The sequence below is a fragment of the Mastomys coucha genome, unplaced genomic scaffold (assembly GCF_008632895.1).
Source record: "Mastomys coucha isolate ucsf_1 unplaced genomic scaffold, UCSF_Mcou_1 pScaffold15, whole genome shotgun sequence".
Taxonomy (NCBI): domain Eukaryota; kingdom Metazoa; phylum Chordata; class Mammalia; order Rodentia; family Muridae; genus Mastomys; species Mastomys coucha.
Genome location: NW_022196897.1, coordinates 165,941,713 through 165,959,863, shown reverse-complemented (window position 1 = coordinate 165,959,863; position 18,151 = coordinate 165,941,713). Strand labels below are relative to the sequence as shown.

The window sequence follows — 18,151 nt, the reverse complement described above, 5'->3', positions numbered from 1 at the left end:
GAGAGGGAGAGGGAGAGAGGGAGAGGGAGAGGGAGAGGGAGATAGTGACAGATAGACAGAGACAAGGACAGACAGACAGACAGACAGTGTGAGCCACAGAGCGAGTGTGTGTGAGTGTGTGTGTATGTGTGTGTGTGTGAGAGAGACAGAGACAGAGACAGAGAGAGAGAGAGAGAGGGAGAGGGAGAGAGAGAGAGGGGGGGAGGGGGAGAGGGGAGAGGGAGATAGAGACAGATAGACGAGACAAGGACAGACAGACAGACAGACAGTGTGAGCCAGAGAGTGAGTGTGTGTGAGTGTGTGTGTATGTTGTGTGTGTGAGAGAGAGACAGAGACAGAGACACAGAGAGAGAGAGAGAGAGAGAGAGAGAGAGAGAGAGAGAAACTGGCCCTAGCATGAAATCTCAAAGCCTGTTTCCAGTGATACATTTCCTTCAACAAGGCCACAAGTCTTAATCCTTCTAATTCCACCAAACAGTTCCACTCTCTGGAGACGGAGCATTCAAATACATGAGCCTGTGGGGACCATTTTTATTCAAACCACCCTGCCTGGGATGGCATCATGTTGAGATTCTTAAATACACTTGCAAAGACCTTTTCTCTATACAGTATCTGCCACAGGTTCCCAGAAGATGGACCACTCTGGGCCCTCTCTCCATCCCACTGGGATTAGACTCAAAAGTCAAGCCAGTTGAGTAAGCATCGGGCAGGTCCCAGAGTTGAACATTCTAAACCTCTGATTTTCAGATTGGCAAATCATGGCTGAGTCGTCTAAGTCACCCTTTCCCAGGCAGATGCTCTCTGTGACCTATGGCAGTTTTGGTTTGGATTGCTCTGAGGTTTCCTTTCAGTTTTCTGGGTACACTAGCAGAGATGGTGTGGTGGTCCATCTTCATTGTTGTGATGGTTTGTATATGCTCTGCCCAGGGAGTGGCACTATTAGAAGGTGTGGCCCTGTTGGAGTAGGTGTGTCACTGTGGGTGTGGGCTTTAAGACCCTCATCCTAGCTGCCTAGAAGACAGTCTTCTGCTAGCAGCCTTCAGATGAAGATGTAGGACTCTCAGCTCCTCCTGCATCATGCCTGCCCCAATTAAATGGTATCCTTTCTAAGACTTGCCTTGGTCATGGTATCTCTTCAAAGCAGTAAAACCCTAATGAAGACAATTGTCAACCTGATAAGATTTTAAATCGCCAAGGGGGCACTTCTGGGTGTGTCCTTGAGAGTGTTTCCAGACAGGTTCTGATGAGGAAATAAACCCCATCTTGCATGTGTGCAGAAAACCAAAGTGGGTTCTGGGCCCACTATAAAGGAGAAAAAGAAAATGGAAGCCAAATCCTGGCCATCCCCAGCCTCTGCCACTTTCCCAAGCCTCCCTTTCACAGTAGACTGCGTTCCTTTGACAGTGACCAAAACAAACCTTTCAGTTTAAGTTGTGTTTTGTTGGGAATCTATCACAAAGATGAGAAAAGCAAGCAATACAGAAACAATAGAGATCAACAAGTGGGGTCCTCTGACCATATGGCTGTTGTCCTTCCAAACTGGTTTGTGGAAGGAATTTGGAAAAATGTGGAGCTGTGGGCTAGAGAAGCCACAGAAGCCTATAAACAGAGCTTAGTGGTCTTTTGTGGTGAACATTTGGGAGAACAGACTGCTGGGAGAAAGGCCGCCGGAAAAGGAAAGCTCACGGCGCTTCAGAGGATGGGGAGTCTATCTGGACTGGGCTAGAGGCTGTTCTGACACAGAATCTAGCTATATTTGCCCACGCCCTCATAAATTGAGTGAGACTACATTCAAAAGCAGTAGCTGAGGGTGTCTGTCAGAGGAAACATGGCGCAGTTCCGGCCCACTGCTCTTGGTCAGAGCTCCAAGGGCAGACAGACATGAAAAGGGAAACCGTTCAGCTTGGAGAGGAAGAGAGTGTGAGCAAATTCAAAGGTATGGCCACAGTGGCTGTGGAGGAAGCAATTACAATTGTTAATAAGATTAGTATGCCCCGGAAGAAACCTTTCAGAGCTGGGGAGATGGCTCATCAGAGAGATGCTTGCACACAAGCCTAAGGACCTCGGTTGAGATCTTCAGCACCAACAGCAGGCAGAGCTAGCTCAGCAGCATACACCCGTGATCCCAGCACTCAGGGGAGGCGCAGAGACGTCCACACTAGTGAGAGACTGCCTCACAAAAACAAGATGGGAGCAAACACCTTTGACCCTGGCACTCAGGACGTAGGGTAGATAGATCTCTGTGAGTTCAATGCCAACCTGGTCTACATACCAACTTCCAGGCCTGCCAGGGACCAACAGTGAGGACCTGCCTCAGAAACTTTGTGAAGTGTTTGTCAGTAAGAAAAGTAGTTCACATTTATGTTGGGTGGGAAAGTGCACTCCCTCGGTTACAGCGCCAGGATGGCAGAGGCAGGAGGATCTCTGTGAGTCCCAGGGCAGTTCATTCTACATAGTGAGTTCTGAGATAGCCTGGGAAAGCATCTCAAAGGAATCAATCAATCAATCAATTAATTAATTAAAAATACAGTGACTCCTGATTGAGGGAGACACCTATTACTGTCCTCCAGCCTCCCCACACCTTTAGCCCTCTCTACTTTTTCCACCAGAATGTCCATGTGTACAATCCACAGACCAACACATAGAAGCACCCTTCACACACAAGATAAACAAATGAATACTTTTCACTTTGTACTGCAATAATAGGAAAGGTACCGTCAAGGCAACCTTCCATCCATCAAGGGCTCCAGCTTGTGAAGATGTGACTTAAGTTTAAAAGTAGAGATCCTGGAGTGTGAATCAGCAGAAGGGCTCCCTGCTCTAAAGCAACTAACTGCCTGGGGAGGTGTTTTCCCACATTCAGCCAAGAAGGCACACAGGGGCCACTACAGCTCTGGGACTAAAGGGGGCTGGCAGCAGAATGTAACAGCACCATCTATGTGGTGTTGGTTTGCAGACATGCAGAATGTAAGAGACAGAGGGTTGCAGAGGCTTGCACCAATGTTCCCAAAAGCCACTAGCATCAGGCAATGTGTGCAAGGCTGGGTTCCCCACAGCGAGGCCATGGGAGGGTGTTATATGAATCTGTGACAGCGGCATCCTGAGTTGCAATGAACGTGGTAGAAAGGAGCGTGGGCTATCTGCGGATGAAAGCTGGATGAATCCAGCTCCCCGTGAAGAAAGAAGAGGCTATATGTGCTGAAGGTGTCAAAGACGGAGGAGTGGAGCTTTCAAGTCTGCTGGCTGGCACCCAGGTGAGCACCAAGATCTCCAGATGTCCAACATGGAGCTGCATGACATGGTGTTTTCCCTGCTGTGTCCCCGTCTCACTTTGGCCCACCCCTTTCCTTGCTAGGATCTCATCCGTCCCTTTCAGAATGGAAATGTTTACTCTGTGTTTGTTTGTTTAATATATAGCGGTCCACAGCTAAGAGATCACCTTGATTCTCAAAAGACTTTAGGCATCGTTTTCAAGCTGTTAAGGACTCTGCAGCATTTTAGACTCTACAATGGATGTACCTTGTGGCATCAGATGCCTAAGGGCCTGTGGGAGCCAGAGATGGATTGTTATTTTATAAAGTGATATATTTGGGTGTCAGGTTGACAAAGGGATGGACCCGTGGAAGTTAATTTTGATTGCCTACTTGGTTAGGTTGTAAAACATCTGGGCCATTCATGAGGCTCACCTGTGGATGTGTCTGTAGAGGAATTTCCAGAGTGTTACATGTGGGGATAAAGCACACCCTGAGTATGGGGAGCTTTATCTTATGAGCTGGGTCTTTAGTAACTAGGGAGAATGGGAGAAAGGCAGCTGAGCACCGGCAGTCTTCTGTCTCCACTTGGTCGGCACCATGGACCAAGCTGCCCATGCCATCATGATGTCAGGCTGCATCCCCCATGAACCAAAACGGCCCCTTCCTCTCTCAAGCTAGACTGTGTCAGGTACTCGATCACCACAGTAAGAACAGTCACTCCTACGGGTGTTATACACACTCATATTTAGGCATCACAAACCAGAGCCCAGCACTTCTGGCTGGGCACCTGGTACAGTTGTGCCTCAGTTTCCTCTAGGTTCCTGGAACAACCAGGATCCGAGCCTTGGAACGCTCATCGACACCAGGAGATCGATCCAAGCCTTGTTCTCCCTTGGAAGGTTCAGAGACAGCAGGAGACAGGGCCATGCTCAGGACAAACACAATGCCCACATTCTAGGGCTGGAAGTTTCAAATGGAAGAGGCACCCTCTGGGGGAGGAGGGAAGGACAAGTGTACCTCCATGTGGCTGACCTGTGCCACTCTCCTAGACAGGAAGTGCCCAGGCTCCATAAGGCCCATCCAACTATTAGTGAGGAACAGGCATCCCTGGAGTGCCTGTGGATATTCATCTGTCCCTAAAGGCTTACCTTAATCCTCCCTAAATCCCCACACACTGTCAGTAAGGAAACACGGTGAATACGAAGGAGGCCAAGTTAAAGCAGTCAGATAGGAAGGCCTGTAATTGTTTGGCAGGGTCTGCCTTCAGCCCGTCCTGTGGCCAGCCTCCTCTCAGATAGCTACTGGGATGCAGCTGTCCTTCTGAGCCCTAATTATGGACACTGGGCAAAGCAGGAGACGGCATCATTGTGGGTGTGCAGGGCAGGATGGACTGAGAAGAAATGGACAGTTGTAAAGGGCTGAAGCTCTTTCCACAGAGCTCTCTCTGATTGATAGTTATGGCTCACCACCTCAGTTTCCCCTGTAGGTATGCGGACATGGGCTGCTGCCTGGTGTAGGGAGCTCAGCCAGTCCTCATAGGTGGCAGCCAGGGAGACTCCCAGAAGTGGCTGCTGTGCCCTGGCCCTCTGCACAGGGCATGCTAAGATAAGAGGGAAGCTCTTGGTTAAACCGAAGGCTTTGGAGCTGGAGACAATCATAGATTGTGTAGTGAGCCACTGCCATCACAGATTGTCCTAAATCAGATGAGAGGCAGAGCAGACCGAAGTGTGGCTGGAGCAGGTATGCACCTCCTGGCTGGGGATGGAGGGAGGGAACAATGGCCACTGGAAACTGGAAATTTCTCCCCTGGATCCCTCAGGAGGAGCCAGTCTGTCACCTTCATTTCAGCCCACTGAAGCCCACAGCCACCTCCTAACACTCAGAACTGTTGGCTGCTAAACTCCACATCTGTGTGAATTGCCTTACAGTGAGAACCGTGTAATCTGCAAGCTGGGGAAACTCATGAGAGCCTAAGTCTGTGACCTATGACCTGAGCAATCCCTTACAGCCACCTGAAACCTGTTGGTACTGAAGCAGAGTCACACAGGAGACATAGGCACAAGACACATCCTCCAGACACCAATGGCCCTCACCCCTGACCCCTGATCAGGCACTGGAAGGAAATGGCCTTTGTAAGTACAGCCTGGTCACAGATAGTCAAGTGCTTTGTTCTACTTAAGTTTGTGGTGCTAGTGAGGGAGCCTGGGCCTTTGCAAATGCTAACCACTAACCAAATGCTTTCCCACTGAGATATATTCTCAATCCTTTGTTCTCTTTAAAATTTTTGTTTATTTTTACATATTTATGTGTATCTTATATATGCATATATGATGTGAGTGCCCTTGGGGGCTAGGAGAGGGCATCAAACCCTCTGGAACTGAAGTTACAGGCAGTTTGGAACCGCCTATAGTGGTTTAAATAAGAATGGCCCCCAAGGCACATATATTTGAATGCCTAGTCACCAAGGACTGGAACTCTTTGATAGGGTTGGAAGGATTTGGAGGTGTGACCTTGTTGGAGGAAGTGTGCCATTGGAAGTGGGGCTTTGAAGTTTCAGAATCACAAGCCAGGACCTGTGTCTGGCTCTCTCTATCTGCCTACGGATCGGGATGTAACTCTCAGCTTCAGGGCTTGATCGTATGCCACCGTCCTCTGTGCCCTGGTGGGAATGGACTAAATTTATGAAACTTTGAGTAAGTCCCCAGTTGGATGCTTTCTATTAGTTCCTTTGTCATGGCGCCACTTCACAGCAGCGGAACGGCAGCTAAGACACTGCCCACCACGGGTGCTAGGAAGAACAGTAACTGGAAAGTTCTGGGAGAGCAACAAGCACTGCTGACAGCTCCAGTCTGTCCGGCCCCACCCCTGCTCTGACTAAGACCATGGAAGACAACAAACGCTTGTGAGGAAGTGAGGGCTTATTTCCCATTGGTGGGGATGCAAACTGGTGTGGTAATTATGGAAATGATATGGGGGTTTTCCAGAAAACTAAAAATGGAATTGGTATGACCCAGCGATCCTGTGGCTGGGCATATGTCCAAGGGTCTACATCCTACAGAGATATTGCCAGATCCACTGCTTCTGCTCATGATACCCAGGAGGTGAAGCCAGCCTAGGTGCTCATTAACAGAGTAGATGTGAGAGCATGGTGCATGTGCATAGTGGAAGCTTACTTAGCTATAAAGAGAAATTAAACCATGAAAATCTCACACACACACAAAAAAAAAACCTGATGGATTTGGAAATCACTACGTTAAGTGGGGTGGCCAGTTTTCAGAAAGGCAAAGCCTTATGTTGCCTCTCACATGCAGATTTCAGCTTTTAATTGCTATGTATGTGCATCTGTGTGCATGTGGATGGGTAGAGGTTGCCGAAGGGAGACCATGGGGAAAGAAGGTATTGAGGATAAGGTGAGGTCACAGAACACGCGTGACATGAAAGAGGAATGCCCCTGCCCTGGAGGTGGGGCAAGCATGAAGAGCTCAACACAATACATTTACATGTTAATTCACAGAAGCAAACGCATAGCAACAGGCTACCAGGAAGATGGTGCCTTGGCTCAGGTGGAATCCCCAAGACAGTACTAGAGGGAACAGGAAGAGGGCAGCCCAGAGCCAGGGTTTGCACTGGCCAGAGCCCCTCTAGGGATAAAGAAGCAAGCAGAGGCCCGAGGGCACTCCCAGGAACTTTATCACCCTCCACAGACACAAGCTTCGCTAGGCTCATGGCATTTTTTATAGTGGAATTCACTCACAGGAAAAATTGCTCCTTCAAGAAGTCAGAATAATAGGCACATTCTTGGAAAAGATGAATGCCTGTCTGCTTGCTCTCACCTCCTGACTAGTTCTGCCATTTGCTAAGCCATACTTCCAAAGGAAAAAAAGAAAGAGGTGCGGGGAGGGTCGCCCAGCCTCACCTTTAACCTACATATACTTGCAAATCTGGGGAATTCACAAAATTTCCACATTCTGAAATTAAGACCTTGAAGGATCATGAAGAAACACCGCAGGTGCTTGCGCACTATACATAGTTCATTTAGACTGTATTATGAAGTTCATTGTTATCTTTAGTAAAATTTACAAACCTAGCAGGGCAGAATTGGAAAAAAAATCACTATTTCTAAAGTGAAACAAAACCTCCAATGTCTTGGCAGCTGGTACAAAAGTCTTGGTCTGGAGCGATGGCTTAGTGGTAAAGAGCATGGGCTGCTCTTGCAGAGGACCATGGTTCCATTCCCAATTCCCAGCATCCACCTGGTGGCTCACATCTGTCTAAAACTCTAATCCCAGGGCATCTGACACCTTCTTCTGGCTTTTGCAGGCACCAGGCATGCAGATGGTGCACAGACATACAAGCAGGCAAAACACCCATGCACATTAAAGTAAATAAAATTTTAAATAAAAAAATATATAACAAGTGCTATTTGATGGAATGGATCCTGTGTCCTTCTAGAGAAGGCAGCATAGGGGGACCTCACACAGAGGTTCACAAGGCCGGATCTGGAGAAACCAGAGGAAGACCCTGGTCCCTGGAGCTCTGTGATGCTTCAGATCACACCGAGAGACTAAGATAATGGGGCTCAACACCCAGCCAGGACCCCACGTCTCAACAGAAAGAATACACATGTGAGGAGTTGTGTGTCTGCAGGTCCTTCAAGCGGTGTGTCAGGCAGTGGAATCCCAGGACCCTCATATGAATCTGTGATCAGCCTCCCTCCAGGCCCTAGTGCCAGCCATGGGTCACAATGTGATGTAACAGTACTTCTATGCATAAGCCCAGCTGGGAGCATTATGTTCAGGCTCTGAGAGCTGGCCACACCTTCATCTACATCCTGTTGTGCTGTGATACAACAGTGTCACAATCTGAAAGCCAGGGGAAAGCCCTGCCCAGGCTGGCACTGCAGAGTCCCAGCCTTCCAATGTTAGAGCTGTCGGTGAGAGCCCAGTGGTCCAAGGAGTTAGGTCTGAACAGGTTTGGACAGGAGCAGTGCTGTAGAGGGCTGTTGACGTGCAGTCTCTGCTCCGCAGCTGTCTGAGCAGAGGGACAGTCAACACATCTCCTGCTCACCCTCAACCACACCAGTGGCTCTGAGCACGTGGGGGATCTGACGTGCCCATGAATTTCTGGGCTCTCTGTGCCATCTGCTCTGACATCACAGGGAGACGAGAAGCAGGTAGGACAACGGGAAGGAAAGCCACTCAGTCAGTTGGCCGCACTGACCCTCAGTTCCTGATCTAGTAATAAACTTTTGAAGATCTACTGAGATATCTGCAGAGGGCTGTCAGAAGCTGAAGTCTCATGGCCCTTCATCTCACCATTTGATTAAAGACAGAGAGTCTTCGGCGTGTCCCTACACCCCACGTGGGTTCAGCGTGTCCCTACACCCTGCGTGGGCCTGGACTGCTAATCCCAGAAGCTACAAAGAGTGCTATTTTCTGACATCAGCATGTCACGGGGATAGAGTATGCAAGGAGCTGCTGTCCATGGTGGGTGTGTAGTAAAGAGCCACGGCCCCTCGATTAGGCCTTCATTTCCTTATAGGCAGTGGGACTCTGGGATCCATCTCCCAAAACTGTCACTTACAGGAACTGAGGGACAGGTGGAAGAACACCAGGGGTGTGTGTGCTTTTCTCCTTGGCTGCTAGGACCCTCTCTCTGTGCGAACTGCACACTTGGAGATGAACACTGTTTCTCATCTCCCTGGGCACAGCTCCCCTTTGTTCTCCAGAGTCCTGCTGCCCATTCTACATGGTAGCCTTGTACAAAACACCAGTTAGAGAAAAACTGTCCAAAAAAAAAAAAAATCAGTGACTAATGCTGAGACTGGCCCTAGAGACAGTGTGGTCATCCTGGGGAGACCCCTAGAATGACAGCCAAGAGAAGCAGGGAGCCTGTACTAACAGCAACTTCCTCCCAGCGCAGGAGCAGCGAGCAAGCCAGCTTGGTGTCCAGGGTGTGTCCCCTCAGCCTCATGCCCCTCTGATCTTGTCAAGACTCTGGTGTGTTAGTGGGGAACTGGTTCATACAGGGAAGACACCCAGCATGGCCTCTGCTCCTGCAGGGTGCCAAGGACACTCCTGGAGCCAGTAGCTCTTGGAGGTTTGGGTGAAGGCCCTGTGCAGAGGGACAGTCTGAATTAGAGGGACACCTTTCATGTATCTTTGTTCCTGGCTGGATGAGAATACAAATGGGTAGCTGTTTATTTTAAATATCAAATATTTTCCAATGCTCCCAGCACACCAGTGTGCCAAAGCACAAAGGAGAGGAGGCCAGGGCTCAGGCTGGGTGGAAGAGCCAGATACAGCAGCTCAGGCAGGAGTTCAACAGCTGGTGCCCACAACTATTACTGGCCCTTCATTGGGGGCCGCTCTTAGTCACTCACTGGGCTATCTCCAATTTACCTGTCTTACCTTTGCCAAGGTTCAAGGGTGATCTGTGGCGAGGCCAGCTCCACCATTCTGATAGTCACCAAAAGCTACTTGACCAACAGGAATTATGTCTTTATTCCAGACAGGGGAAAGGACATAGACATGGACAACTTAGTCCTTTTGCTCTCTGTCACAATTTTTTTTTAATCTAGCTTTCCCAGAAGCCTAACCTAATTAAATACCACTGACCAGAAAGAGGCCACGCTAGCATGTGGGTGTAAAAGCCTATAGACATTTTAAACGAGGTCCACAGTCAGCCAAATAGGCCAGTACAGAGATTGAGTGAGGAGAGCCATGGCCAGGCAGCCATGGGGTCTGAGGGTTCCAGACATCCATTCATGTCTTGATTTCAGTCTCCATAGCAGTTGCTACTCTATCATATGTTGAGGAAGAATGCCACTCCAGGCCATTTACTAATGGCATGGCCCAACTCCCCAAAGAGGCTCAGTGCAGGACAGGCATTGATCACATTCACACCTTCTGCCCTGTCAGAATCGCTGGGGTTTAGAGTTGCGCCCCAGCAAGCCACGTGGGCAAAAGAAACTTCTTGATGAATTATAAAAGAATGGTTGGGGGTGAGGAGCCATGGCAGTGAAGCTCAGAAAGCATGAACACTGGCTGCTTCGGCAGAGGACCCAGATTCAGTTCCAGCACCCACATGACTGGTAATGGCCTGAACTTCAGCTCCAGGGAATCTGATGCCCTCTTCTGGCCTCTACAGGTACTGCATGCACCTGGTACATATACATACATGCTGGCAAACACAGATACATAAAATTAAAGTAAATCTTTTTACTCAGGAAGTCAGCAACTCTGGAATACAGTGCTTTTAGCATTTAACTTGTCTTAAACAATGACCCCAGGTGCCTCTCATGACCTTTGCACAGCTGTCCCCCCATAAACACATGGGTCAGGGGTCAGGCATAATCCTCAGCTCTTAGAGAGAGGGGATAGAGGATGGGGGAGAGTTCAGGGTCATTCATAGCTTCATGATGAGTCTGAGGCAAAGCTGGGCTACAAGAGGACCAGAGGGAGGGAAGGAGGGAGGGAGGGAGGGAGAGGAAGAGAGAGAGAAAGAGAAAGAGAGAAAGAGAGAGAGAAAGAGAAAGAGAGAGAGAGAGAGAGAGAGAGAGAGAGAGAGAGAGAGAGAGAGAGAGAGACTATTCATGGCCTGCCTTCCTTCTTCAGGCGCAGACCCTAGGTCTGGGAAAGCAGCATTTGCCAGGCACTGTGGCTATTTGCATGGCATCTTTCCCTCCTTCCTTCCTAATTCAGAACCCTCAGTTCTTTCCTGAGACAACTGATTTAAAACAAGTGTAACTGCATTTTGTGCAGCTCAGAACACCATGTGACTTGGTGATAGCCGGTGAGAACCCTTGCAGGGACTATGAGGAAACACTTTCCCGAGGCAGGAAAGAAATGCTGCAGCAGTCTTCTGCTTCTCTTTTCCACCCTGAACTCAGATGCAGCACACAAAACAGTGGCAGCTGGTCTAGAACGATGTGGCAATAAAGTAGTAGTGTTGACCACAGAGTGGTAGGAATAGAGATGAAGCTTGTGATAGGCCTGAGTCTGATCCTCTGCCCAGCCCTTGCCCATGATATTTCCGCACTTGTTGTAGTATGAATAAAATCAACCCCATATATTCAAGGGTCTGTTAATTAGGTCTTAGCCTTTTTTTTTTTTTTTTAACCAAGTATGCCTTGGAATAGAAAATATGGTAAAAACTGAGCAACTGGCCCATTACCTCCGAAATCCTCAAAGTTTATGTAAGAGACACAGCTGGTTGACAAGGAACAGGTGTGGCCACTACACAGACTGTCCCAGGCTAATAGAGGATGGAGACCAGGAGGAAATCTTTAAATGAAATCACTCATGGCAAAGCCCTTCTTTCTAACTTCTTTGAACTCAGCACAGACTCTTCTCAGGTGACTGCCCAACCCCAGCCCTCCTACTACAGAGCAAACAAGGCCAGGACAAAGAGTCACCTTTCTCCAAGACTGTGGTGGGGACCCAACCCACATATCCTTTACTCCTCTAATACACCCGAAACCTTCCTACCTTCTGGATTCTCCCCCGTGAGATTAGGCAGGGTGGACCAGACTCGGCCATTCTTGTGGGAGGACAAAACAGGACATCACATTGGCCTGCAGCCTCTTTGGGCAGGTTGACCATTAATAATTCACCCAGCAGAGAAAGAGACGCTGGCTTACGAACTTGCCCCAGACTGACACAGGGCTCTGAGCAGGCTGCTTGATAGCCCTCAGAACCCGACAATCAAAGTTAGACATTAGCATACATCAGTCATCATAAGTAAATTATTCTAAAAACAGAGCCACGGCTGCACTGTGGGTGACTTTCAGTGTTCGCCAGCAGAGGCATCAGGAAGATACAAGGCCAAGTAGGCCTGGAACACTGAGGACCCAAAGAGCATCCTGCCTTCTGTCCCTGGTGGTTTTGTACCTCCAAAGGGCAGCTATACATGCACTTGTTACCCTGTTGGGGAAAACTATTTTAAGCCTAATTAGCAGGATTTTTTTTTTAGAATGCAAATGCTTTTCATTTAGACATAAAACAAAATGCCACGACATTTCCTCCACCCATTTATCACAAACAAGTTAATTACTGTGTAACAAATCTCTCCCGCTAGAATGCGAAGGTCCGGGCTGCCGGTGAGCTGACTCAGGCATTGAGAGGAAGCCACGGGGCGGCCGGTAATAGCTCATGGCGTGCTCACCGTAAAACCAGGACTGGGAAGCTCTGCTTGTCAAATTAAGTAAGGTTAAGCTCTCTCGCTCGGAATAACTCAATTATCAGTAGTCATTATCTATTTAGCACAGAACCTACCAGAAGCTCCGAGCTCTGGGCCTGCTTCTGACAGAGGCTTCCTCACTGTGCTCTCAGAGTGGCAAAGTTTTCTGCACACCCAGCCGTTTCTGCATGTCCTGGCTTGAGTGTGCTGCAGGCCTCCGTTCTCACCTCCGTGTGTGCAAAATCATTTCTAAGATGTAAAAACACCCTCGCTCCTGATATCTTGCACCTCAAGCTCAAGAGGAAGAAAACGGGGACCAAGCAGAGGCTGATGTGGCTGTTGCTGAACCCACCACCAAGTCTGAGCAGAGGAGCGCAGACTCCAGGCACATGGATGCCACATTCTTCTCTGACCTAGGCCTGCTGTATGACGTCTACCCAGAGCTCACCAGGTAAACCCAGGACTGTACCCTCCATGCCTACCAGGACCAGAGTACACAGTTGGGCCTGGCTACATACATGGTCATGATGGTAGTGTGATCTAGGAAGCATTGCAAAAATACAGACATTTCTTATTTGTTGCAGACATTCCTTGTTACCAATTTTTTTTTTCTCTTGAGTCCCTGGTCATTGGATATGGCAAGATCTCCATGTGTTAGGCTTGTGTCCTGAGACCTTGTGTCCCAGGGACACCATGGGAGAGTCCAGAATGCAGTGATGGCAGGGAAGAGCCACTCTACACTTGGGAAGGTGTTCCACCTCATCACAGTCCAAATCAAAACACATACACAGCTCGTTTCTCACTGAGGCCTACCCCTTGGCCAACTGCTCCTTTAAGTCTCTCCTTCCTTCCTTCCTTCCTTTTTTTCTTTCCTTTTTTTCTTATGATCATCAATGGTCAATGTCTTCTGCTTCACAACAATAAAACAAAAATCAGGTATGGAAAGTTGGACATTGTCTTCATTCACATAATTTTTAAGGAACAAGAATCTGAAAGAATCCTGCTGGAAGTGGGCATATCCAGCAGGCAGGACCAACCTGGCATTGCAATGGGATGTTGTCTGTGAAGTTCATACCTGAGAACTATACAACAAAGCTAACACACACACACACACACACACACACACACACAGAGGAGGGAAAGAAAAAAACCTCATAATGCTCTAAGCCTAAGATTTTATATCAAAGTGAATTCACAGGCACTCTTGAGTCATACAGACCATTGTTGCAGGATAGATGTGCCTAGACCCTGCATTCAGTGTGCAGGGAAGAGCTTCCATGTACCTGTGCACACCTGTTCGTAGTCATTTGCTCTTTTTCTTAGAACACAAACCTTTCGGGAGGGAGGGTGGGGAGGCAGGAGGAGTAGTTAACAACCTTAGGACTTCAGAGCCAATATGGAAATTCACCTTTTATCTGTTTGAAAGCCCAGTTCCCTGTCTCCATAAAAACAGTTCAAACTTCTAGGAAACTGAGGTCAAGAGCAAGAGCTCCTAGACTCGGAAGCCCCGGAACCTAGCCTATCGCCTGCCCTATGAAACAAACAAACAAAGTTTAGTTTATCTGGAAAAGGAAAACAGGTTTGTAATGAGTTTCCCAGCCATCTATTCCTTCTGCCCCTTACACACCGCCATTCCAGAAGCTCACGGATGCCTCTCCCCATGGGATTTTCTGTCATTGGAGGGGCAGTCGTGAAAGCCACATGCCACGTTTGTAAGCAGAACGTCTGTGGGCTTATTTACTGAGCTCCCGACAACATCGTCTGCTTTGTCACGCATTTCAAAGTGGGGATAATTTAAGAGTCCTGCATTTCATACATAAAAATACTCAGTAAGGAAGTCTCCCTGCACAGCACTGGGTGACAGTGTTCCACCCAAATTCTCATTTGTCGCACAAGAAATGATTCACCCTAGTCCAAAATGACAGGCAGGCCTTCCGAATCATTCAGCACATGGAAAGATGGCCCACTGGAACCTCATCGATTTCACAGCCGTTTCTCTGCAGAGAGCAGTGTTCCAAGGCCAGTCAAGCCTTCCACTTCATCCCTCCACCCCTCACACACCCCACACTACCTTTGAGTAGTTTCTCTCCTTCTAGGACATTCGGGGAGATCAATGCAGTGTAGCCTTCTTCGGAGAAGCCAGCCTTACAGGCCTCTCTGACTGTAAGATCCTCATGGTGGGCCTGGGGATGGAAAGGAGACAGTGAAACCAACATAAGTTCGCAGAAATTTAATCCAACCTACATTTGTCATGGCCAGCTCACAAGCATTTGCTGAGGAGCGCAGATAAAGCACCATCTCCACCCAGAGGTGGTATGGGGATCCTCAGGTCTCTGGGGGACTTCAGGTGTAATTGGCCCAGGCTTGGAGGAGCTTCCTGAACTGGAAAGCTGCACCTACTTCTATGGGAAGCACAGGGTCAACTGATGCCTAGACCAGGTACCAGAGGGGCCTTATTGGTGAATGGCAGAGGGAGAAGACTGAGAGGTGCCCGGGAGAGGTGGGTGAGCAGCAGCAGCAGCAGCAGCAGCAGCAGCAGCAGCAGCAGCAGCAGCAGCAGGAGGAGGAGGAGGAGGTACCACCACTGGTTCACCCATCCGCAGGCAAAGCCAGGCCCATGAAGAGAGAAGGAGCTTTGCTAAGAACCATCTCTTCAGGCTGCAGAGCTCTGCCTTTAGGCTAGGTGAGGAGGAGGAAGCCTCCCTCTGCAGGCCACAGGGGTGGAGTTCCAAGAAAGGGAGCTGGCAAATTTCAGGGCTGTTTCCAAGCTGAGGGGAGAGTGACCAGTGACCAGTTCTGCCACTAGGTTGCAAGAAGGCAAAGTGCTCGTGTGTGTGTGTGTGTGTGTGTGTGTGTGTGTGAAGTTCACCCACCCAATGTCTTGGACACTTGCTCACTCTGAAGCCCCCATTTAAAGCCTAGTTAGGAGAAGAGGCTCCTCTAACAGACCAGAAGGGCTTTCTGTTCCTCTGGAGTCTGCTTCTGTAGAGAAGGGAAGGCAATGGGCAAGGGGTTCCACCCAAGCTGCCAGGAACCAAGGGAGATAGCTAATCCACTCCGCTAAGGAGGAGAAGGCACGCCAGGCTCCCGATCCCTGGCGGCGGCCGCGGGCGCAGCCAGCACCCCGCAGTCTCAGCTTCGCGGGCCGCCAGAGCGGAACGCGCCTCCCTGCCGGCCGAGTCCTCCAGCTGCGCACAACAGCTCCGCCCGGGTTCGGCTGGGAGGCCACCCGCAGCCTGCAGCCTGTAGCTCCGGCTCGAGCACCCGGCTCCGGAGGCTAGGAGAGGGAGGGCCGGGTCGGGGATCTTCCCCGGACCAAGCTCATAATGGCATCCGATTCTTGGGGACCGCAGCTCCAAAATGCACTTGTAGCCCGCGGGAGGCAAAAGTCGACCGGGAAAGTTTCTGTCCCCCCGGGGTGTGTTCCCTGCGCAAGGCGATGGTCCGGTAGCCTCGGAGCAGCCGGTTGCCAGTCCTGGTTCATCGCAGGGGTTACCTCGGCGTGGCAGCGAGCAGGCCACCGGACCGATCGGCCACGAGAGGGGGTTCGGGCTACTCGGTCTCCGCCCAGGGTCGCTGCGAGAGCTGCCGCTGAGCTGTTCCGAGGCCCCGCAGCGAGCTGGAGTCAACCGGCAGAGCCGGCTGGGGACCGCGCAGAGACTGTGCGGAGACCGCGCGGGTGTCCAGCTTCAGTCCCCAGGCTCAGTGCCTCGCGCTCCCGCTGCGCCCTCCTCCCGATCCCTCTCTAAGTACGGAGGACCTGCCAGACACCGCGGCGACTACCCGCGCCCCTTAGTCGCCTCCGCCTCTCACCGCAGCCAAGCTCCGCGGCACCCACGAGACCCGGGAAAGCGCCCCGCGCAGCCGACCCGACCCCGGCGCACGACTGCAACTCGGGATGCACGGCTACCGGGCGGTGGAGGCGAGTACTACACTACAGAGGGCGGCCCCGGAGCGCAGATCGGGCAACGAGATGGCACCCGGGGTCCTGCCCGCTCAGCCCCGCGGCTCCCGGCTCCGATAGCGAGCGGCTTCGCGCAGCGCGGGCGGCGGGTTGAGAAGACCGGGGAGAGACGAGCTAGCCCCACGGGTTTCCAGACCGCCCGCGAACGGAGAGGCGGCAACTTACCCGGAGCGCGCCCGAGAGCCCGAGCAGCAGCAGCGGCAGCACCGAGCCCGTGGTCATCGTCCCCGCCGCGCCGCGCCGCCCTGGCGCTCGCCTGGTGCCCGGCTTCCCTCGCCGCGGCGATGCTCCGCCCGCGCCCGCCCTGCTGTTCCCCGCGCTCGCCGCCCGGGCTCCGGGAGCCAGGCCAAGTGGGCCGGCGGCGCGCTCCCTCCGGCCGGTGCGTCCGCCGGCCTCGCAGCCGCCCGCGCCTCTGTTCCGCGCGCTAGGAACTGCAGGTGAAGCCGAGCGGCGGCCCCGCCGAGGCCCCGCCCCTCCGGCCGGGCCTGACGCGGGCCTTAAAGGAGCCGCTCCCGCGCCCACTCGCTCAGCCGCCTGGCCTGGTGGCTCGCTGGCAGGGCGGCCTCAGTCCCGTGGGAGAACTATAGGCCCGTTTGGGCAGAAGAAGCCCAGGAGACTGGGTTTCTTAGAGTAAAGACGGCGTGGACTGAAGAAGACTGTGAAGTCTCTGCCCAACAAGTTCGATGTCCTTTGTAGATTGTGGGACCCCCTTCCCTGTGATCTTAGGTCAACTTCTTTTCAGAGCCCACAGTGGAGAGTGGACACTTCCTTCAGCCCAGTCTCATCTAAGTCTCCTGACACAGGGCTTTTGCGATGGCCTCCAGCTCTATGAGTAGCTCAGGGATCAGAAAAGAGAGAGAGGGGAGGGGTCGTTCTCCAGCTGGCCGGGCTGGGCTGACCCCATATAGTGTGAGCCTGGCTCTGGCTACCCTCCAAGATTTGGGAGGATCCCTGCCCATTCCTGTGTGTGTGTGCCAAAATGTAGTTAGGTCTTCTGTGAAGGCAAGGAAGAAATCAGAGGCCCCGGAAGGAAGGGACTCCAGCGGGCAGAGCTGTCAGGCCTGTCAGCTCCCTGGGCAGGCCAGCTCCATTTGCTTCGCATGGGCAATTTCCAACCCTGACTGCGGGCATTTCTTTAAGCATCCTATCGCTCCCACAGAAAAATCAGGGCAGCTTGGCCTGCGAGTGAAGGCTTGCCCATCTCTCCCTTGGCTAAGCAATGCACAGAGAAGTGGAATGTGAGCTCAGATGGTTTTCAAGTGTTCTTTGTCTCTCTTCTGAGAGAATCTGTGTCCAGAATACAACAGATCCGGTTTAAGAAGAGTGAATGAAATTGCCCCAAGGTCAGAGACAGCTTGGACAGAGAGACCCTTTCCTCCTTGCCTCCCATCCCCACCCCACAATGGTGGATGACACCCTAGGCTGTTGGCTAGTCTCCTGGCTAGCACTCAAGCCATGGAAAGTCAGGTACAGGGTAAACCCAGGGTGCAGAGTGGGCTCTGTCTAGAGGTATGAGACTGGGTTTAGCTTGTACCACCAAGTATCTGAACACCAAGCCTGTGTCAGCCTGGTCCTATGCCACAGTCTATCACAGTGTTGGCCTGCTAAGGAATGAAGGAGGCTATTAACTTAGCATGGCTGACTGGACAGTCTCCAGGCTCTTCTGTGTGGTCTTCTCTGGGGAGACAAAGAAACAGTCACTCTAGATAGAGGTAACCAGACCAAAGCAAGACTTGAGTATAGTTTGGTGAGT

The 18,151-nt window shown here is 51.1% G+C and overlaps 1 protein-coding gene across 1 annotated transcript in view; it reads right to left on the bottom strand.

Annotated features, from left to right (window-relative positions):
- Positions 1-16,814, bottom strand: part of Cdh4 (cadherin 4) — a 493,035-nt gene extending 476,221 nt beyond the window's left edge. Inside the window, exons 1-2 of the mRNA XM_031372954.1 lie at positions 16,564-16,814; positions 14,506-14,617 (exon numbers count right to left, since the gene is read on the bottom strand). Of these exons, the coding sequence (XP_031228814.1) occupies positions 14,506-14,617; positions 16,564-16,620 (169 nt within the window). The 5' untranslated portion in view covers positions 16,621-16,814. The remainder of the gene's footprint in view (positions 1-14,505; positions 14,618-16,563) is intronic.
- Between the last annotated feature and the right edge of the window lie 1,337 nt (positions 16,815-18,151).